Source organism: Eucyclogobius newberryi, unplaced genomic scaffold (assembly GCF_026437365.1).
Source record: "Eucyclogobius newberryi isolate DKJ021-1_F unplaced genomic scaffold, fEucNew1.0.hap1 SCAF_11, whole genome shotgun sequence".
In the NCBI taxonomy this organism is placed as follows: domain Eukaryota; kingdom Metazoa; phylum Chordata; class Actinopteri; order Gobiiformes; family Gobiidae; genus Eucyclogobius; species Eucyclogobius newberryi.
The window spans coordinates 28,699,763-28,722,474 of NW_027315735.1; the positions used below are offsets into that span (position 1 = coordinate 28,699,763).

Here is a 22,712-nt window from a genome sequence, read left to right on the forward strand (position 1 = left end):
ATTTGATTTATAGCGTAAGATCAGCTCATCCCAAAAAACGTTTTAGCTCCAACTCAAGTTAAACTGTGGGCCCACTTTTAAGTTACATTTTCTGTGTCACTCTATTGTCATTCCTCCAATAAAAACTGCAAAAATACATTATTTTTGAGCTTGTTGATTGGTTAATACTGGTGGAATTGGTTAAAGAGGAAGTAGAGAGGGCGGAAGGGAAGAAAAAATGGTTTCTCAACAGAATTAGTATATTTAAATAATATTCTAACACTTAAATAAGGCCTAATCATTAACCAACCATAAAGGATTTGGCTAACTCTGAATTATATCAATTCAGGGCTGTGCAATTAAAAGGAATTAAAATAATGGTCTCAATTATGACTCTATTCGATTGCAAAAAATGTTTTGACTTGAAAACACAATTACCGTTGTTACCGTCTGTTCAGAATAATATGTCCGCACGCACTGTCCCTCAAATCCAGGGGCAAAGACACTTTTCAAATACACTTCTGAGTAATAAAGTACAGCACATTTGGTCTTTACGTTCCCTATCTGTTTATTTCGACCATTGTTTGAAATAAATGTGATTTCAATTTTGAGCCAAATAATTGTGATTGCTAACTTCAACAATTCACAAGAGATATGACTTGTTGAAGTTGGACACTGTAGGTACAAAATAGAATAGAATAGATAGCAAAGATGGACCAGACCAACATCACGTGTTACCGTGGGTTCTCTCCGGGTTCTCCAGCTCCTCCCACCGTCCAAAGACAATACATGTGTTTGGCACCTCTAAATTGGCCCTAGTGAATGAACGTGAGAGTGAATGTTTGTCTGTAATGTCTATGTCTCTGTGTTGGCCAGTGTCCAGGGTGTACCCCGCCTAAGGCCCAAAGTCACTGGGATAGGCTCCAGTCACCCGCGACCCCGAAAGGGAACAAGCGGTAGAAAATGAATGAATGGAAGATAGCAAAGAGAATCAGAATCAGAAAAGGTTTATTGCCATTGTCAATGAACTAAATTCACAAACTGATTGGTGCAACATAAAACTATGAACAATGATAAAACAACCTATATAAAGTCAAAAAGAAAAACTATTTACCTCTGCTATAGGATAAAAACAAAACTAGGCTAACTATGTACACAACATTTACAGTTGAATTTACAGATGTAGTGCAGAAAGAGCAAATAAATCACAGTCAAATAGAATAAATTATGTAATAGAAATGTGTTCTGTTTCTATGGGTAAGTACCATGTAATAACCACACTTACACTTTTAGTTCATGACTCTGTTTCTTTCCTATAACGTTCTGCCCTCAGTGCTTTTACCTTAACTTCAGTCAAAAGCTGGTCTTGTTCTCTCGCAGTACGACTACATGGAGCGTCTGGATGGAAAGGAGAAGTGGAGCGTGGTGGAGTCCCCGAGAGAGAGGAGAAGCATCCAAACCGTGGTCCTCAACGAGGCGGTTTTCGTCCAGTACCTCGACGCCGGCGCGTGGCACTTGGCTTTTTACAACGACGGCCGAGAACGAGAAACCGTTTCCTTCAGTACCAACGTCATGGGTGAGGCCGCTCTCAGAAACTCGATTGGCGTTTGAAGGTTAAAAGTATAGCTGCACAAAGGGGGGGAAAAAGTATGGGAAAAGGAATAAAAGTGGAATAAAATATGAGATTTTAAAAGATGGTGCTACGCAAGAAAGAGTTGGAGATGTCTTATTATGAGTTGATTTTCAAACTTCTTCTGACGGTGTCACGGCAAATGTGGTTGCAGTTTAAAACGGCATTTAAGAGGAAGCCCTGTCTGGGTTTTGTTTGAGAAGTCTGCGCGCTTGAACTTCAATTGAACTCAAACTTTGAACATTGTTAGAAAAATTATCTGGATGACTGTCAATTTCTGGCTTAAACTTGTAGCGAGAAGGTCTTGTACGGCAAAATATTTCCCCATATTTTGGACGGTTGTTTGAGATTATTAACAGTCCAGATGCACTACACCAGTCGACTACACAAAGTAACAGCAAAGTGCAAAGAAAGTTCCCGCGTTTCAGCTTCCGTATGCAACATTTTGACTTTTTCCCACTCAAAATATGTTGTTGTGAATTGTTGGATTAAAGATTTAGAATTTTGACATTTGCACTATTTAGCAGACAATACAATTCACTCATTTGGACACTCGACTCATACGTTCTCACGTCTGGGCAAAGAAAAAACAGATAAATATGGATTTCTGTAATAAATATTGGCATTATTTGTCTGAAACGCACATATTTTTCCACTAATAATCATCATACACGTTTCTCTTGACCTATATCTCACATTAAACATCAAACAAACTGGATTATTCAACTTTTTTGTCTATTTTCACAGTTCAAACTAAGGTAAGCGGCTTATATAACGGCTTATTCAAAAGTGGTTTATTCATAGTCACGGACCAACAGCGCTTTGTTTCAAACAGCTCTTCTGTCTGCTTTCATTTAGTCGTGTTGTGTCCAGTTAATGACCGGTCGCTGTTGTTTTTCCAACTCGTGCAATGCATTGTGGTCTATATTGATGAGTCTAGTGACCAGCGCTGGACACAACTTTTCAAGGTGCATTGAGAGTTTGAGTGCTCTGCTCTTTCGCCTGCTGGACACCACAAAAGATGACCTGACCCCTAAATACTGCCCCATGTAGAAAAGACCCTGGACATTCAGACGCAGGCAAATAACTCGTATTGTATATGCTAATCGCTATGGTGATGGTCTTAATTTCTCATCACGGCTAAAGAACAGTAGCAGTAGAATTACAATGCAAAAAAGCGTGAACATTATTCTAGATACATTTACTTTCAAAATGTCCCAAGTTTGTGGTTTGCATTTCAGAAGTGAATGAGAAAAGTTCCAGACCCGATTTATGCTCAGCACAAAAAGGAATGCTACGTAAATACAATCTTGATTCCCGGCACGACCAGACAATGTTAAAGCATGTTGATGAAGGAATAGTTTTGTGAAGAACTCTCTCTCGGGAGGGTGAAACACGAGAAACTGTTTCTTTCTTATCTCCTAAAGTGTACACAAATCAATGTACTTTGTCTTGTTTTCAAACTCTTCTCCAATTCAGGCTCCCACCCCAAACAACCCAGCAGCAGCAGCAGCAGCCACACAAGCTTGTTAAATTGGCTGCCGAGTCCCGAAACAGTGTCCTAAATAATTTGAAGTGTTTTGGAGGCGCATAGTGTACGTACGAGGGGCGAATGGATAGAAAGAGTCAAGCTGGGCTGAAAGAATCCTTCACTGTCGATACGTCTGGTCGGCGATGTACGGCGAGAGGCAGGGGGTAGAATTAGAGAGAGGTTATTGAGAGAAGAAGAGGGCCAGAGGGGAGACTTAATGGTGGGCCAAAGCCTGAACGGACTGGAGTGGTTTGAAGGATGGGACGAGGAGCCAAGTAGGCAGCGAGAAGAGGAGGTCGTGTCAGGGGGTAAGAGGAGGACATGGGGGGGAAGACTTAGGGACGGGGAACGAGGAGGAAGTTTGTCAGATCAAAGTTTTGCCATTCTGAAACTAATGATGTGGACTGTAAATAGAAAGATACTGTTATTATAATGCATTAGTCAATTAGATTCAAATTGCTAATCACACTTAGTTATTTATGTTGCTACAGCTGTCCTGGAGCTGACATGGCTCATAATCTGTGCCAACGGCCTCCACCAATCACATCCATATGTTTAATGCACAATAGAAGTACTGCAGGTGCATTTATTAAAAGTATGTGATGGAAGCCACACTCAAAAAAGGATCAGACAGTGAAAAACAGTTAAAAGGAAATAATAAATCATAAGATATTTCCTAAGACAGCGTTTGTAATTTGTCGAAAAGCACTAAAATGTTAAGAGGGAGTTTTTTTAACATATTATTTAATTTATTTTCATGAAACCATACAAAACATGTTGATAAATTGCACTTATATCAAGTATCCATTTTTAATTGAATGCAAGCAAAACGTTTCATCTAACATGTTGGAAACAATCAATAAAATGATCATTTAATCTCAAATTAAATTGGAGAACCATTTTAATTCATTTTATGTATTTATTAAGACAATTTACAATGAAATAAAGCATTAAAGATTGTGACATAACAGCTCATTTCCATCTGTAGATCCCAATAGGGTTATTTCCATTACAACAAATAGTGTGAAAGGAAAAGGAAATTATTAATGTTGTATTAAAATGGTAAACGGCCACATTTACATTATATAGCGCTTTTCTACCTCCAGGGCACTCAGCGCTCTTTACATCACACACATTCCCACACCAGTGCACGCAGACACCAGAGTGTTTACGTCGAGAGCGGGAACGTTCAGATCAGAAGACGACCACTGCCACCTGAGCTCACTTATTTTATTATTTATTTTCGTATGGATTTTGTTACTTTTACAAGTTTTCGCTATTAAAGTTGCACGAATAAAGCACAATTCAGCGAGAGGTCGTCAAGGATACCAGCTAAGTCGTCCCCGGCAGCCTCGTCTAAAGTCTCATTTTTATCGATTTGAACGCTTAGTGGCATTTGTAAAAACATGCATTGTAAAATATATAGTGGTCGTAACCTCCAGAGTAGAACAAGAAGCGGAGACGTTTCCCGAAGCATGAAACTGCTCTTGTAAGTTGAACGAGGGGGCCACTTTAAGAGTCTGTAAACTGCCCCGGGGCATAATGCTTACAGTGACCTGAGCGAGAGAGGATAAATGGCAGAAGCGATTGACCCCGACACTGAGGGGGGAAAGAGCAACAAAGAGAACGCTGAGCGAAGGTAAATGTGAGGATTTGTGAGAAGACGGACGGGTGATTCGTAGTTTATCAGGCAGTCGCGGAGTCGCAATGTCGTCTGCTCACGAGATAATGAATCCAATGTATGGAATCTCGAGCGAAGGGCGTCTTTGAGAATGAATGGCACCAATGGAGTTAATAGAATGCTTTGATGCCTGCCTTCAAAAAGCAAAAAGGCAAAAAAAAAATCTCACCCTTCTCCATCGTTTTTGATTTTTTTTTTCACTATGTCTTCTTCTTCTTCTTCTTTACAGATTCGGTGCAAGAGTGCCCGCGCAATTGCCATGGAAACGGAGAGTGCAATTCTGGAGTGTGCCACTGTTTTCCCGGATTTCACGGAATGGACTGCTCCAAAGGTACGAGGTCGTCTTTGTCCTGCAGCGTCACACGACATTAAGAGACATCAGAGGAAACGCTTTGTGAATAATTCTGCCACGAAAGAGTTTAGAGAAGAGGACACCGGATTTCACTTTTACATTTCTACTTGTTCGAAATGCAAGGCTTTGTGTTTGACTCTTTAATGGAGGGAAGGCTGTTTTTTTGGGGGGGAGGTTCGTTTTTTTACCTTAATGTGTGTGAATGGATCAGTGATGCCTTTGTGATTGAAGAATTACACGACTTTTTAAGGGTTATTGAGATCAAATCACTTTACCAGAATTACTTGAGTTTATCTTGCGAATACGTTCAGTTTTACTTTTGTTTTTTACGTGTAATTGCCCCGTGATGACAGAGATATTAACCCTAAATTACGACAAAACATCTGCAAAACGCTCTGCCATCTCAAGTTAAACAGAAGGAGTTCTTTAGTATCTTATGAGACCATGTGAACTCAACCTATGGAGAAATAACTAAATGTTATCAATCCAGCCTCAGAGATGATCCAAAACAGTGAAGACATTGGGTGTAAATAAAATACTTATGCAAATCACGGAACTCCCAAAATTTACAGTGCAAATCTTACACAGTATTTATATTTTAACAGCTCATATTACTGCATGCAATTCCCATTACCAAATATTTTGAATAGTACATGCCATACCGAGATACACCAATCTATTTTTTTCAGTTCAGTTCAAATTTATTTTTAAAAGAGAAGAGTGCTGATAAAAATTATTTCAGTTTTTGGCCTCGATTTGAACATTGTCAGAGTAAAGGCCTGTCTCACATCTTCAGGTAAGACTGTTCCAGATTTGACCATGTTTACCGGTAAATCCTCACTCTGGCACCAGCAGGAGGCCTGTCCCTGAGGTCCTCAGAGCCCGACATGGTTCATCTGGCACTAACATGTCACAGATGTACTTTGGTGCTAGGCCACCAATAACAGATATCAGTTTAGGGACTGGAAATTGCAGGAAAGTTAACTTCCTCATGTATTTGATCCAATTGTATTATGTAACTGTTATGTATCTTACAAGTAACTGAAGCACTGAACAGATTTGGAATATAAGACATTTAGGCCCAACCCAAGCCAATTACATCCAGTTAAAGATCAAATTAGGATATCAGCTTAACAGATATCATGAAACGCACAACCTGATCCAGCATTTACTTCTAGATTGGCGTCGGTGAATACCAATCCCATGCAAGTCTCCCGTCGGATTCAAAGCGAGCCTCTTTCTACCTCATCTCATTACACTACAGAGCACTCCCATTTTGGCTGGGAGCGGCTCGCTGTGTTGGGGATTAGGTGGACTAAGATGGCGCATGGCCCGAGGTGGACGAGCCCAGATGAGATGACTGATGATGAATGGCAGCTCCAGCCCGAGCCGCCGCCGCCGCCGCCACCGCCGCCACTCTCTCCCCCCCGTCTCACACACGCGCTCACCTGAGAGAGCGCCGTTTGATGAATAGTTTAGTTACCTGTAATTACTCTTCACGTCATGGCCACACTCGCGCACCACTCAATTCAAGCGCGGTGAAGCTGCTGCTGCGGAGGTGGTGGTGGTGGTGGTGGTGGTGGTCGCCCGAGTGTGGCGTTTATGAATCTCCGAAAAAAGCCTATCAATTGAGTTTAATTTATAATTTTTTGGCGTCTCCGTTTCTGCAGCGGCGTGTCCAGTGCTGTGCAGCGGGAACGGGCAGTACGACAAAGGCTCCTGCGTGTGCTACAGCGGATGGAAAGGCCCCGAGTGCGACGTGCCGGTCACTCAGTGCATTGACCCTCTCTGCAGTGGCCACGGGACATGCACGGACGGGAACTGTGTCTGCTCCATCGGATACAAGGGGAACAACTGTGCAGAGGGTAAGACAGGAAGGGTTTGATGTTCTTCTGTAGCTCCACCAAAATGATAGTATGTCTTGGGTTTTTTTTTGGTAGTAATAGCTCGATGTAAGTTAAAATTAGAATCTTAGCTGTCAAGATCTTGGTGATAGTAAAAAAATAATAATTAAAAAACACAGTAATTTCAACACTGAAAAATGGGACACAGTTTACATTTTGTGGTGTTCTTGTGTTAAAGAAACTACTATAATTTTGTGTTGAAAATTACATTATACCGTCTAAACTAAGAGTGTTTTTATTATCATATCACTTTATTATATATCACTTATCATGAGTATCAAGCTTTATCCTCAGAATTCCCCAGGACCAATGACGGCAGATAAAAACTGATTATCAATATTTCAATGTATCATTTTAAATACAAAAAACAAAATCTGAAAATGAACTGAAATGGAACAGAGAACGACACTTTTGTGGGTAATTTTACTGTAATTTCACATTTTTCACACACTTAAACCTGAATACAATATAATAAAATACATTCAAAGACATGGCGTAGCACCTTTCTGTTGGATTGATGCAACACTGTGCGAATAGTGATATTGAAATACTCCCAAAAACATGTTTTTACGTTTGTCACTATCAACCACCCGTAGCTAAAACAATTTAGTTTTATACTTTTTGCATCCATGCCTGTCAGTCAGGGCACAGTATACTGTAGTGTTGCAGTGTTTTCATGGCTTGGTGAAGGGCTTTAATCCCTGAATGTGTCTGGTTCGTCATCATGTCAATACTGTTATTTTAAGAAACACTAAATTTGCACATCCATCAAGCACATGGACAGCTCTTAGCTTGAGTGACTGTCAGCTACGTTTAAAGAGCTCTGATATCGAACACATCACAGATTTTATTATGCTTCGAAATCGCCCGTATTGATCTTGTCGTTGAAGGATCAGCGCCATTTTGGTAGGGCAACGTTAAGAGGAGCGAATTAGAAAGGCAAAGTAAGGGGCTAAGCTAGAGGTGAGCGGATAAAGGGGGAAAAAGCGCAGTGCCCAGGGTGAATTTGAAAGAACACAGGATCACACAGAAACCAGAAGACAACCGTAGTACAAGGTCAGCACTTTCCACATTTTCACACATTGTTTCCCCCCCCTCCCCTCGCTTCTTGGCGCTGGCCTCAAATCTTATATTCATCACCTCAGAGTCCCTCAAACAATTTACCTGGAGTGCCAGCGACATGAAAATCGATAAGTGTGATCTGGCGTTTCTGCCAGGCAAACAGAAAATCGAGGGGCTGCCGAGTTCAGACGCGGACTCGTGTGAATATATGTGTGTACGGGGAGGGGGGGGGCGGAGTGCGCAGTGAGGTCAATCATGCTCGGCGAAGGGGAGGCGGTAGGGGCTTGTCAGACAAAAAAGGGACAAGAGAGGCTCCGAGAAACGAGAGGGAGCGAGAGAGAGAAGGGGTGGATGGGTGGTGGGCGGGTGCGGCGCCGCGAGGAGGTAATTTGTCAAATTGGTTTTCACTCACCGCTCGGACTCGGAACTGCAATGTCAACCTGGCAGACTGACAGTGTCCGACTCGTCCGCGTATTACAATAAGCGCGCATAGACATCGCTGCATCTCGCTTGACAGGAGCTCACGGCAAATAGCACAACATCTTGGCTCGTTCAGATTGCAGGAGCGGCGGCGGCAGTGGCGTTCATTACTGTGAGGAGTCATTTAGAGAATATGTCAGCGTTATTTTGTGTCGTTTCATTAGCACTTGTGTGTGAAGCCATTAATAGTACAATGCCGGGCTAATAAATTGTGATGCCACACAGATTGGATGGGGAAGCAGCAGAAGTCGCCAGCCAGAAGTGATTATTGTAAATAGGGCAAAATCCAGCATAAAGCATCGTCAGGCTAAATCATGGAGCTAGAAGTTATGAAAGCCTAGAATTAGCAATATAATTTGGGTGCATGGTGGTGGATCGATTAGCTTAACACTGGACTATGCACTTAACTACATAATGTTACTATAGGTCAGTTATCGTAACCTTTTTTCTCCGAGAATAAGAGTCCAATTTTAGCCGTGGATACATTTGAGACCAAACACCTTCTCCTACCTCAGAAGCTTTTGTCTTATCAATATGATCATTTTCTGGTTTATAAAGTTGTTATTGAACTGTAATGATTATAACATACTGAATAGAAGCAATGAACATGATTTGGACATGTTTTCTTAGAATCTCTGAGGACTCAATATATTTGGCAACTCAAATTTGTGTAACAAAGTTTTGGTGAATGAAATAAGAGCGTTGTTGTCAAATGCTGCTGCAACTAACTGGCCTAGCTACTGAACATTTAATAATATCACAATTGTTATTTTGGCGATACGCAAACTCATATGAATGTCTATAACTAAAACCTCAATGAGACAAAAGCATCTAGTGCCATCTTCTAAACAAGGATATAAAGTGATATTTCTGCCTTTGAGTGGTTAATTTTATGATCTATTCACATTTTGTGCAAGATTTGAACCTCAACCAAGACATTTAAAGGTGCAGTGTGAAAATATTGTCTGAGTATTGTTATCAAGATACTCCAAAGATATTGAACCATACAATTTTGATCACCCACCCAATAACAGAAGAAATAAAATAATTGTATAGCCACTAAATTATGCTGCGACTGAGTGCCTTATCCCTTGTGTTTATGGGAAATGCCTGTCTACTCATTTAATACGGGGAAACGGACAAAATGAGGTTTGAAAATGCATAAACGGAGGAAAAGAATAACGTCAATGTATTTTGTATTTCGTGTCCTGACTGTCAGTGTACTGTGCACTGTATGGAAACAAAGAGAGTCTATAGTCTGTGCATTTAAAGCACATTTCAAAGTCAAGCGACATCTTCAAAAACAGCAGAAGCCGGTAAACACACTGTCAATCACACATCCCTTATTTACAATGTCCCGATGCCGCATTATTTTATAGAAAGTATTTGTTTTTGCAGTCTTTCAAATCAAATCAAATCAAATCAATTTATTTTTGTAAGGCCCAAAATCACAACAACAGTTGCCTCTGAGGGCCACAGGGAGAAATGAATCAACAATGTCTGTGGTGGCGATGGAGTCAGACAATGTCTGTGGTGGCGAGGGACGATGTCCCAGGGTCCTCTGTCCTTAGACTCTCCTTCTCGGCCAGGAAAAACTACAAAAAAAAACCTCTTTGGGAAAAAAACGTAGAAACCTGGAGGAGTTCCAGTGAAGGAGAGATCCGACTCTCACAGACGGACAGACGGACACAAGGAGACTGGAGCTGGACCCACTCTTCAGGCAGAAGAGGGACCGTCTGAGTCGAGCTGGACCCACTCTTCAGGCAGATGAGGGACCGTCTGAGTCGAGCTGGACCCACTCTTCAGGCAGAAGAGGGACCGTCTGAGTCGAGCTGGACCCACTCTTCAGGCAGATGAGGGACCGTCTGAGTCGAGCTGGACCCACTCTTCAGGCAGAAGAGGGACCGTCTGAGTCGAGCTGGACCCACTCTTCAGGCAGAAGAGGGACCGTCGGAGGCGAGCTGGACCCACTCTTCAGGCAGACGAGGGACCGTCGGAGGCGAGCTGGACCCACTCTTCAGGCAGATGAGGGACCGTCCACACAGGGCAGGGACCACTTCACCAGGGGAGGGGCATCTGGGTCCACAGGTCCTCAGGAGTGAGAGAAAGAAAAGAAGGCGGTGAACAGTTTGCAAGTGGAATCAAAAAATAAATATTGTTTGATAGCATAAGTAGTCAGAAGAAGAAGAGGATAGTGCTCAAGCTGCCATACTTCCCCCAGCATAGTTACTCCTAGGGCAGCGTAGCTGAAGCTGTGGGTTTATCTTTCTGTTCCTAACTACTCTGACCATAAGCGATTTCGAAGAGGAACGTTTTAAGCCTGGACTTAAATGAAGAGACTGTGTCAGCATATTTAACATGGGTCGGGAGCTGATTCCATAACACAGGAGCTTGGTAGCTAAACGCTCTACCTCCTACAGTACTTTTAGAGACTCTTGGCACCACCAGAAGGCCAGCATTCTGAGAGCGAAGAGCTCTGTTTGGATGATATGGTTCTATAGCATCTTTGAGGTAGGATGGGGCCATGTCATTTATGGCTTTGTAGGTCAAGAGTAGAATTTTGAATTTGATTCTAGACTCGACGGGGAGCCAGTGAAGAGACTTCAGCACTGGCGTAATGTGCTCTCTTCTTTTTGTTCCTGTTAGTAATCTTGCTGCTGCATTTTGAACCAGTTGAAAGCTTTTTATGGAGCTTTTAGGACACGCTGCAAGCAGGGAGTTACAGTAGTCTAATCTAGTCGTTACAAATGCATGGATAAGTTTTTCAGCATCACTTTTAGGCAGGATTCTTCTGATTTTGGCGATGTTGCGCAAATGGAAATAGGCTGTTTTACAAGCTTGATTTATATGAGCTTTAAATGAGAGCTCCTGGTCAAATAAGACTCCAAGGTTTCTTACAGTAGAACTGGAGGCTACACTGACATTGTCCAGTGTGACTATCTGCTCAGATAGAGCGTCTCGTAGATGCTTAGGGCCAAGCACAATGACCTCGGTTTTTTCAGGGTTAAGAAGCAGGTAGTTTAGTGTCATCCAGGTTTTTATCTCCTTCACACAAGCACTAAGTCTGTCTACTTGATCGCTCTGATCAGGTTTCATTGATAAATACAGCTGAGTGTCATCTGCATAGCAGTGGAAGTTAATGCCATGCTTTCTAATAATGTTGCCTAATGGTAGCATATAAAGAGTAAACAGAATTGGACCGAGTACCATAGTCTAATTCTCCCCATAATCAGGAATAAGTGGAATAAAAAGAATCAACCCTTTGATAAGAAGAGGCGACAAATCTATGTTGACTGTGCCCAACATTTGGGAAACGTTGAATATGCTAAAATGTTATAGTGTACAGTACAGACTCTAAAGCACATGACAAAATACATTTTATTACAAATACAGCGACACTGTTGAATCAAAATGCCAAAAAAGAATAAACTATTTCAGAAATATACTTTATACATAAATATTCCTTCAATCAACATATGTATTTCAATCTTAATTTTGTTGATTATGTATTTATGTATGTATTATGCTCTTGTCTGATGCAAAACTATGATAAATATTAACCACAAGGTCTATTCCAACAGTAATAATTGTTTTAAAAACCTTTCATACCTAAAGTACAGTACTTTCCGCCACTGATGCATATATTTTGACCTTCATTTGTCGTAACTAACTACGATCATAACGCCGTTTTGTCTCTTCTCTCCACTCTTGCTCCTGCCATATTGGTTGGCCCAAGCAGTGGATTGCCTGGACCCCACTTGCTCCAACAATGGGATCTGCGTGAACGGAGAGTGCCACTGTAAACCCGGCTGGGGAGGTCTCCACTGCGAGCTGCCCAGAGCCCAGTGCCCGGACCAGTGCCACGGACACGGCGCCTTCATCCCCGACACCGGCCTGTGCAGCTGCGACCCAAACTGGATGGGCCCCGACTGCTCCATGGGTACGTTCGACAATCTGCTTGGGGAAAAAAAAATAAGACCATTAGAATAAAATATTTTCTCTCCCCCAAGGACATGTGGCTAATTAGTTTATCATTTTATTCCTCTCTGTTCGGGTGTTCAAACAGAGCTCGGATTGAATCGTTAAAAGCTTTGAATAAACCCAAGTTGCTCAGAAATAGAAATAGAGGAAAATGTCAGAGTAAAATATGGTCGGGTTTATTATGTGGGCTGTACAAATCTATATCTCTCCATACACCGCGTGCAGTGGATCTCATTATCACGGCCTCTCTAGTTTATAACTTTATAGTATGTGCAAAGGATGACAATGACATTTATACATAACATAATGCGGTGCAGCAGAAAAGAAGAGTAACAACAGAGTCACGGTGTTCATACATTTCTATGAGAAAAACACTGTAGGAGACAGTTTTGTTATACATTCTTATTGAGAATATAAGGAAAGAAAATGCAGCTCTACAGTATTTTCATGTCCTTGAACAAGACTCTTTACAAAGACCCTGACCCTTTGTTAATTGAGCGTCTGCGTGATGTCACGCAGGCACTATATGTTCTTGTATTTCACGTATTTTGTGTTATTATATTTTCCATTTTCCAGTTTCAACTCCTTAACGCTTTAACTGATTTCAACATGTTATACCTCATTACGATCACTTTCACAGTAGTACGTGTGCTATTACTTTTGACATTTGAACAACTTGTACTTTTTGCAGAATTTTCAAAAGTGTTAGTACTTTTTCCCCATTTAAATGAATTCGGGCATTATGAGTGTCACCGGAATTCTTTAGGCTTTATTCTTTAGGCTTTATTCTTTAGAATTTTGTGATGGAGCCAGTCGAGCGAGCGAGGCGAGCGAGAGAGAGAGAGAGAGAGAGAGAGAGAGAGAGAGAGAGAGAGAGAGAGAGAGAGAGAGAGAGAGAGAGAGAGAGAGAGAGAGAGAGAGAGAGAGAGAGAGAGAGAGAGAGAGAGAGAGAGAGAGAGGGAGAGGGAGAGGGAGAGGGAGAGGGAGAGGGAGAGGGAGAGGGAGAGGGAGAGGGAGAGGGAGAGAGGGGAGGGAGGGAGATGGGGGGAGAGGGAGAGACGCAGACACTCCAGCAATAGCTTCAGCCATTGCAGATTTTCTAGTGGCAACTTGTTCTGATAGTGTACGGAACATGCTAGTCATTGCTTTGCCTTAAATGTCTTGCATAGGACATTTAAAGCAACTATCTTACATTTTATTGTAGTTGTTTCATTACAAACTAAATTATCACTGAGTCTGCTTTTTAACAACGTTTAATAGAAATAATCAGTAATATTGGTTGTTATTAGCCTCCTCAAAACCTAAATGTTATTTATTTTGGAAAGCATCCACCTATTTTTACAGGCCTCTATTCTGACATGTTCAAATTAAGGATGAAAACTGTTTTCTTTTGCTGTGCTTATGACTAAAAGGATTGAATTTGCTCAGTGCACCTTTAAGTTTTGTGGTTGTAGGAAATGCTGTTGAGGCAGATTGTTTATCTATAATTAGATAAGAACGCAACAAGGTTCACGACACATAAAAGTCAAATACATAATATACAACATATTTTTCAAGCTTTGCAGGTTGCGTTCTGTAAAACAATAACCTCAACTTGACATACCCTCCAGTCTACAACATTATAACTCTTTACTGGAATAAAAGTTTCTTCTTCACACAGTTATTTTGGGAAACAAACTGTAAATCCGGAACTTGAAATGGCAGGAGGCACAGCCCTTGAACTCAACTCAAATCGCTCCTCTCTCATTTTAGCATGAAAAAAGAAGGAACACAACTGTAGCATTTGCATTGGAAAAAACAAGAGGCAAAGCTTAAACTTTAATAAAAGCGGCATTGTTCCCCCACCGCAGGATGTCACAGCGAGAGACTGTACCAAGACGCCTGTGTGTAGCAGAATCCCAGCTCACCGGGAGTCCACGCTACCCCGGCTTCACTGTCGCATCTCACTACACGCACTGTCTGCTCACGGGAAGACGCGCAGTAACAGAGACGCAGAGAGACGAGCCGGAAAAGCCAATCGAAGTTGATTGTAATTGAACGTGTGAAAGAGATGTGCAATTTGATTATAGGCAGTAGAATAGACAATAGACAGAGTCACGCAGGTGTTGACTAAACGTTTGTAATACGTCAGTCAAGCGCAATTTTACAAGCTGAGATGAGATTAGCTTCAACTTTATTGATCTTAAAGAGTTTTTTAAGCTAGGGCAGGCATGTCCAAACAACGGCCCGGGGGCCAAATGCGGCCCTCAGACCCATTTTTGTTGGCCCTCCAGCTTCCTGTTAAGTTGGTCCAAACAACAAAATGTCATACCTTTTCCTGTGAAATTGGAAAAAAAAAAAGAATTATGACGTTATACCAATCTAATGTTCCAAGTCTTACTAAAGAAATGCAAAAATTTGAATGATTCATTTTGTTATTTGACAAAATTTGACATTGTTGGGTTGTTTGTGGCCCTCTGCTTCATATAAGTCTAAACATTTGGCCCTCGGTGAAAAAAGTTTGGACACTCCTGAGCTAGAGGATCACATGTAAACACGACTACCGCTCAATTATCTGTGATCAAAGCAAATCCAAAAGCTTATATCAGATACAGTTTGTTCTTGTTCTTTTCATGGAACAAATTTTCATAAATACTTACTCATTTCGACTAGGAAAACCACACAAGAGTTGTTGTTCTAGTTATTGTTGCCCATGTTTTCCAAGCTTTTTCAAAGACTTCAATTTCAAAGACCAACCCACAATTTACACCAGGAGCTCCAGCGACATGTAACGAGGGCAACGCGTATATATTTAGAAGCGCCAATCTACACCGGAGATGTCAAAGCCGCTCCTGCATCAGTCGTTTCAATACCAAACTGTTTTATTTGCTCGCATATTAAATGTTGGTCGGATGAAGAAGGTTTTAAAACTTTACAAAAGTTGATCAGAGAGAAAGAAAAGTTTTTCAAGGAGCAATAACAAACCGTGGCTGCCGTACTAACATTAATTAGGGAGTTTACCTTCAATTTTTTGGCTATTTCATGCCCCATTGTCCTTATAAAATATATGCTCGACTTTGTAACGCAAATACTTCTCCAATTTGACAATAAACACGAGATCCTGGACGTGACGTACATTGTTTATGCAACCCTCATCTTTTTAGATATTTCGAAAGAGCATCAGCAGTTTATTTAGATCGTAGCTGCTGGAAAATTAGAAGTTCAACCTAATTTAAGAAGTGCGTGGCATAATTACGACTTTGCTGGTGTAGATTGTCCCATGATTGTTAAAAGTATCTCCTACTACTACTAAATTGGGGGTAAAAGTGTGTTCATTCTTGCGCACACACCACATAAAATAAAGTGGGACTAAACCCGGAAATAAACTAAGACTAGACTAGGACTAAACCAGCGCTAGAGCATAACAAAACCAAGTCTACATCAGTACGAAAATGGGATCAATCCAGGCCCAAAAAAGGAGTGAAAGGTGTGAAAGTATTCTTGTTTGCTTGCTGACTCATATGTTTTACCGTCTTACTGTGGCCAAAATGAAAAGATACACACAATTATACACGTTCCTTGCCAGTGTCCATTGTGTAACACCTGATGGATGCGTTACGTGTCCAAAAATATCCTCCATCATTGTTCACCAACTTCTGGAAGCAACAAGTCCTGCACAATTTGCCAAAAAACCCTCGTCCATGCAATTCAATCAGGACTGAAAACTCCCACACCAAAACTTTATAACAGATGCAAGCCACTTCCTTAATCAAAGTGACACGCTCATCAGGCCACTCCAAAAAAAAATATGCCCAATTTCGGCCTCTCTATCAATAACGTCGCGCTGTCACCTCGCGACATCCGCACTGTCTGAGTTATTTTGGACGGCGACCGCTTCTTCAAACAACACATCCGTCAAAGAGTACATAATGGCTTTCTTCACCTAAAAACTCCACTCGTCTTCACTCATCCGTTTTGGTCTCGCGAACTTTGAGTCATGTCTTTGCCAGCGTTTTCGTTTTACATCATCTTGAAGGAGGAGTCTTTAAGTAACACCGCGCACAGTTGACTTTTTCCAGTAAGTAACCAGTAGTTTCCTGGTGTTAAAAATGCCCTTTTGTTACTCTTAAAGGAGGGTCCATCTGAGCGTCTTCATCGAGATGTCTGGAACGTTCCATTGTGCAGCATTAAACCTGCCTCAGCTTGCATTTATTCAATTGCAGGTCTTGTTTTGCTATGAATAAATACAGTGGAACGTTCCAGGTGAAGCAATATTGTCTTCATGGAGACAAGCAGATGGTCGACCCTTCACCCTAGAAGTTGCATAGTGCACCTTTAAAGATCTCAAAAATGTGTTTGTACATTTGGTAAAACTACTTGCAAGTATTATGCAATTTTATTTTTTTATCTAACAATAATTCATCCTGTTTACAAGGTTGTCCTCTCTGTTCCTTCTCTGAGCCTCACAAAAACACTTGGTTTCAAATTAATTAGAATTCTTTATTTGTTTTTATTATATATTTTTTTATTAGCATGACAGAATGAGGGAATTCCAGACCGATAGAAAGTAATTTGTAGTTTTCAACATTTATTTGATCAAACATGAGATGCCAAAGCAAAGGTACTCAAATGCATGTTTAAAGGCCAATAACGATACAAAAACATGTATATTGTGTGCCCTTTAAAGTTTTCTAGCCTAAAGCCATGTCATTTCTTTGTTGTTTTGTCCTTTTTTCCATGAGGCCAAGCCTATTACTGTGGCATAGAACAATCAATAGAAGCTTGATTATACTTTGAATGAATGAAAAATTATTGTATATTCATCCCCTTAAACACATCTTTGGTCTCCATTGTCAAGCCCTAAAGCTGCTTATTTCGGTGCACATTCAGTCCCCTCCTTTTATTGAACTTCCTCCCTCACTGTTCAATGAATTACAGTTAAATCTCGTATAAATCCCATCTTTGCCAGAGTTTTTAATGTGTGACTAATGACGTGTTACAGTGTTGGCGTGATTAATATTGACTTTTATAGGCATCATTAATGTACTGCATATATTTCTCCTATTGTGTTTTGCCTTTGGGTTAGCTATGTACAATTGGCCCAGTAAATTTATAAGCTGCCCTGCAAAAGCCATTAGCAAGCGGCTACTGTAAAATGGTTGTGTTTGCAAATTTTTTATTGCCGCAAAGAAAAGAGAGTACGAAAGTGCACGCTGTAGTTTTGAGGTACATCTTGTAATCGTCTATGGAAGCTCTGCAGGGACAATAGTGGCCATAAACAAGCCCGAATTTGGCCATTTTATTTGCAAATTATACAAAAAGCAATGACATGCATTTAATTAGTATTGAAATATTAAGGTGGTTAGAAACGGCCCATATTGACTGTTGAAGTAGATGTATGAAAGTTCCACAGTATTTGTTCTGTAGTATTTGTTTCATAGTATTTGTGTTAATGGTCAGACATGTCTTCAAAGAAACAAGCAGGCAGCAGATTCACAGGTCAGATCTGTGGAGAGGCAAGCCCGCTCAGAGGAAGAATACCGTATATTCCGGACTATAAGTCGCACCGGGGGGAAAAAAAGCCAACAATGCATAATAGAGAAGAAAAAAACATGTATAAGTTGCGCTGGAGAATGAAATGTGGTTGCAAGTGTGAAAATGACAAATAATATCACATATAAGTCGCTCCGGAGTATAAGTATAAGTATATAAGTATAAATATAAGTATAAGTCGCACCCCGGCCAAAACAATGAAAAAAGGTGCAACTTATAGTCCGGAAAATACGTTACATTTTATAATTTTTTTAAGGTATTTTCTAAGGTTTAAAAATACATTGAATAAATGCAGAATAGATTTGTTTAATTCCATACTGTGGAACATCCTAAAACCCTCAACCTGAAAAGTTAACACCGTGTATAAGAACAGATTTATCATTCTCTGCAATTTAAAAACATTATCACCATTTGGCCACACTCGACAATATCTCAGTTTGTTTGACGATCTTGCCCTGTGATCAACCCATGTAAACCCTCCGGTGCCTGTGCTTGTCTACAGAGGTGTGCTCGGTGGACTGCGGCACCCACGGCGTGTGCATGGGAGGGGCCTGTCGCTGCGAGGAGGGCTGGACCGGATCGGGCTGCGACCAACGCGTGTGCAACCCGCTCTGCATCAAACACGGCACCTGTAAGGACGGAAAGTGCCAGTGCCACCAGGGCTGGAACGGGGAGCACTGCACCATCGGTAAGCTGTGCAGGACGTGTATGTCGTCGAGAGCTTGGATAAGAGCGAGTGCGGTTGTCAACACACAAAAAAGATAGAGGGAAAAAAAGGAAAAAAACAAGCACCAAAACTAAAGTGGTAGCTATTTTCCACTTTGTTAGAGGAATATGGAAATAAGGTGCTGAAACAGAAACGAGAAACGACCTTAGGGAGCTGAGCACGTGGCTGGAGTGGGAGGTAAGTCAACAGAGAAAGTCGACTCAGAAGTGGGGTTGAGAGGATTACAAAAGAGCAGGTTTAGGCTCCTCTTAACCGAAGACCCCCATGAGTTTTCCCTTTTCACAGCCTCTGAAAGACACCAAAGTTTAAGCGATGAAAGCTGCAAACGCCTCACCTCACTGTGATCAGAATATAGCTCTCACGCTGTCGAATGCATGTGTACGCCAGTCAAACGTTTCAGTCACTTGTCTCCTACTGGGTGTCACTTTGGACGGATGAGAAATGCCTTTGATTCACCCACCGTGTTTTTCGGAGACGCACCCAGCCCCTGTCACCACAAATGCACGCCCCTATACCAGCCCGTACAGCACATAAATATGCACAGGGGAGCCATTCTGATCTTCCCATCTCCCCCATTAGAAAGTAGGGCAACTTTGACTGCAGCATCAGCTTATGACATGAAAGCCACGTCAAAAGCTCACTCCGCCATAGCACCAGACATCCAGAGTTGGCTTTATCTCGAACCCGCCTGTTGTTCATTTCCGCTCTGCATGATGTTGCTTGCACATTATTTTTTTGAACCAAACCAATAAACTCTCCAGATTTCTTACCTCTTTTGCACGTTTTCTCCCACTGCAGACCATGGGAGCATGGTTGACAAAGCAGGTACCGTATCTGACTCTGTGATCTTGTTTCTTTAGCCTGTGGTGGTAGAAGCTAGCTGCTGCATATGTGGGTTTTGGCCTGGCTTGGCTCTGTAGACTCTGTGGTGCTATCTGTCCATTGACTATAGGGGGCGCCATCCTCAATGAGAACTCCCCCGTATGTAGCGCATGTTGTAATCTATTGTGCTACATTGGGGGTTAGCTGTCATTGAGTCTTGATGTGGTGGGGTAAAAGTAGAGCTGTGTGTGTGTGTGTGTGTGTGTGTGTGTGTGTGTGTGTGTGTGTGTGTGTGTGTGTGTGTGTGTGTGTGTGTGTGTGTGTGTGTGAGAGAGCGTTTTATTCAAATTTTTAAGGGTGCACTGCGTTATTTTTCTGGTGGAGTGTATGCCACCTGCTTGCAGATGTTGTTGCTTTGTCTGGAATATTCCACAGTAAGACATTGCTCAAAAATAACATGAAAAACATGCATTCTTACTGCGAGCGAGATCACCTCTACACAGATCTTGCCCATAACTTCGCCCGGTGGCAGCACGTGCTTATCATTTGTATTAGGGCTAATTCAATTTTAATCAAGATCGAGATTCATTCACGCCCAATTGTCAATTATATTCTAGAGCCAGTCCTCTGTCAATAAAATCATTTTGTTTTTGCAATTCGACTTTTTGTGTGTTAAATGGCTATTATTAAAAGCATGTCTTGTTTATGTTAATGAAATCAATCAACACGGAAAGCCAATTAGAATACAATTGGTTTAATGCCATTCTGCGGAACATTCTTGGCAAAGTACAAACCTTTCCATGGAGACAAGCAGGTGGCGAACCCTCCGTAAGAGAAGCTAAGCGAGTGCGCCTTTCTTTAAATAATCACACAAAAGAAATAACTTGAATTCACTCGCATATTCAAGACATGAAGCCTATAGCGCAAAAGTGCTCCACGCGAGGAGAAAATGATGAAAGCCGTAAAGAAGTTAGGAGGTAATTGGGGAATTTCATAGGCCACTGATGCGACCCTTTAATATGCTGTCAAAATAAGAAGCGCTTTGAGACCAAGTGTATATGTTTAGGTTTCGTCACTGATGGAGAAGTGGGAACAACTTGAATTTGAAGTGTGTGTGAATGTGACTTAGAATATCCCCACTCACTAGATTTCTATGTATTTTACCCTTTTCCTTGTGCCGTATTTGATGTTATAGTTGCACAACATTACAAAACAAACATGCACACAAGGTCAATTCTGTTACCGGTAATAAATATTCTTAACATATGCAAATTGTAGAAAATAAGATCTTATTAAATGTGCATTATGTCATTTCTCTGGTGGAGAGTACACCATCTGCATAGTCTCCGTGGAAATGTTATTATTCCTTTGCCTAAAATAATCCATAGATCCACTTAGAGACAGCAACGGGTCAAGTTACACGTCAGATCTGTGTAGAGGCGACCCGCTCACAATAAGAATGGATGTTTTTTCCCATCTAAACTGATATATTTAATGCCATATAGAGCATTCCAGGCATTCCTAGCAGTAACATTTCCATGGAGACAAGCAGGTGGCAAACCAACCACCAGTAAGTCACATAATGCAGCTTTAGATGAGGTTAAATAAGCATTATACATACAATAAATAACATCCCTATGTAACCAAATATAATACACCAGGACATGAATGTGTGCCTGGCCTTTCCTTCAAAAACAAAAGGTAAAATATCATGTTTTAAATGTATTGAGGTAATGTTTTCCAAAAGGTCCCTGGAAATTAGGGCTGGGTATTGCTGAGTACTTTAAAACCAGTTTAAGAGTTTACTAAATTGGTGTTTTATTACGTAGAATTGCGAAATACATTTGAATTTCACCTTCACTATTCATCAGCATCAAAATACAATAGTCCTACTAATAAGTCACCTTTTCAGTCCAGCAGATTCAGTTTTAATGCAGTAGTCAGAAGGTTAATAAGTGTGTTACTCTGAAATGTATAATAAATGTATGCCATGACATGTATATCCATATTGATACGCATATTGCATAAAAGAGATTTTGAGTACAGCCCATTCTGGCTATAATTGTATGCATGTTCATATAAGTATTCGAAGGACAAAGAATGCAGCAATTGGCCACGTGAGACCATTTATCTGATCTGACATTCAAGTCGCCTCCGTTACAAAGACATTTAGTTTTGATTTGTTTTGGGGCCAAATAATGATATTTTATTCATTTCTTATGATCGTAAGATTTTGAGACAAATGATCCAAACAATTCAGTTAATCCAGGTCAGTTAAGGTTGACATTTTAAGTAAACAGGGATTGTTTTGTGTCTTTGGCTGAATTTTCTCTCACACATAAGAATACTTCATATCCTTTTCCATTTGATTATTGTTTGTCTCACTGTAAACGACCCATAAGCATCTTTAAAATGGTCTTATCACCTACCATTAAAAAAGATGGTTTAAATGGCAAAAGGGGTTCAAATATATAAGTGTACAGCAATCAATGTGGTTTTAAGGCGTGTTATTATTATCCATGTTACAACTAGATGAGTGGTTTTATCCTGGAAAAGTGCAGCGTTATCTGGTCCAGCTTGGATTTATGAAAGTAACCTTTACGTTATGACCTTTAGAGCAGACAGGAGGACTTTGATGCAGAGGAAACGGAGAGAATAGTGCAACTTCAGTTCCTTTTTAGTATAATATACAATGTGACTGTACTGCTCTTTCTGGGTGATGAGGCCCCCAGAAGTGTACATTTAGTTTGCACTGTAGCCACAAAACTGTTCTGGGTTCAAATCCTGAGCTCTGTTGGGCCTTTCGTTTGCTCTCTGCGTGATCTAAACATTTAAGCTGGCTGGTGGCCTTTACCCGAATTCCATTAAAGCTCGCGTTCCCCTAAAATCAATAAAGTAACACAATTTATGTTGTATCGCCATCTACAGAGGGTTGACTGTTGATAATTTGAGCGAGTTCCAAAGAGTGCAGATAAGGTGGCTTCGGATTGGGAAGATAAAGCACATATGTTAGTCAAAATGTACTTTTTAG

The 22,712-nt window shown here is 41.0% G+C and overlaps 1 protein-coding gene across 15 annotated transcripts in view; it reads left to right on the forward strand.

Annotated features, from left to right (window-relative positions):
- The window catches only part of tenm2a (teneurin transmembrane protein 2a), a 308,508-nt gene that overhangs the window by 234,147 nt on the left and 51,649 nt on the right, over positions 1-22,712 (forward strand). For 8 of the 15 annotated variants that reach the window (XM_072439821.1, XM_072439830.1, XM_072439827.1 and 5 more), the window contains 6 exons: positions 1,360-1,555; positions 5,051-5,152; positions 6,844-7,038; positions 12,356-12,559; positions 18,635-18,820; positions 19,658-19,684. In XM_072439821.1, coding sequence (XP_072295922.1) covers positions 1,360-1,555; positions 5,051-5,152; positions 6,844-7,038; positions 12,356-12,559; positions 18,635-18,820; positions 19,658-19,684 — 910 coding nt within the window. The remainder of the gene's footprint in view (positions 1-1,359; positions 1,556-5,050; positions 5,153-6,843; positions 7,039-12,355; positions 12,560-18,634; positions 18,821-19,657; positions 19,685-22,712) is intronic. The other 7 variants (XM_072439822.1, XM_072439836.1, XM_072439828.1 and 4 more) reach the window with 3 other exon arrangements.